Here is a 276-nt window from a genome sequence, read left to right on the forward strand (position 1 = left end):
CCCGCAGAGGACGAGATGTTCTCGGACATCTACAAGATCCGGGAGGTGGCGAATGGTTTGTGCCTGGAAGTGGAGGGGAAGGTGAGTGGCCTGCCAGTCCAGAGGGAGGGCGGGGGGAGGCCGGCAGGCCGGGCTCGGTGGGGGGGACCCAAGCCACCGGTGGCGGAGGAGGCAGGGTTTGGGGAGAGAGAGGCCTGAGAGAGAGAGACCCACCATGGCCTGGTGCCTTTGGCTGGGGCAGGGCTGGCTGCTGCAAGTGGCGTGTGAGGGGGGCCA

The 276-nt window shown here is 67.8% G+C and overlaps 1 protein-coding gene across 2 annotated transcripts in view; it reads left to right on the plus strand.

Annotated features, from left to right (window-relative positions):
- The first annotated feature begins 6 nt into the window (after positions 1-6).
- TPT1 (tumor protein, translationally-controlled 1) overlaps positions 7-276 on the plus strand; it is a 3856-nt gene continuing 3586 nt past the window's right edge. Inside the window, exon 1 of one of the 2 annotated variants that reach the window (XM_010140894.1) lies at positions 7-81. In XM_010140894.1, the coding sequence (XP_010139196.1) occupies positions 16-81 (66 nt within the window). In that variant the 5' untranslated portion in view covers positions 7-15. The remainder of the gene's footprint in view (positions 82-276) is intronic. The other variant, XR_727824.1, reaches the window with a different exon arrangement.

This window comes from Buceros rhinoceros, unplaced genomic scaffold (assembly GCF_000710305.1).
Source record: "Buceros rhinoceros silvestris isolate BGI_N320 unplaced genomic scaffold, ASM71030v1 scaffold8080, whole genome shotgun sequence".
NCBI lineage: Eukaryota > Metazoa > Chordata > Aves > Bucerotiformes > Bucerotidae > Buceros > Buceros rhinoceros.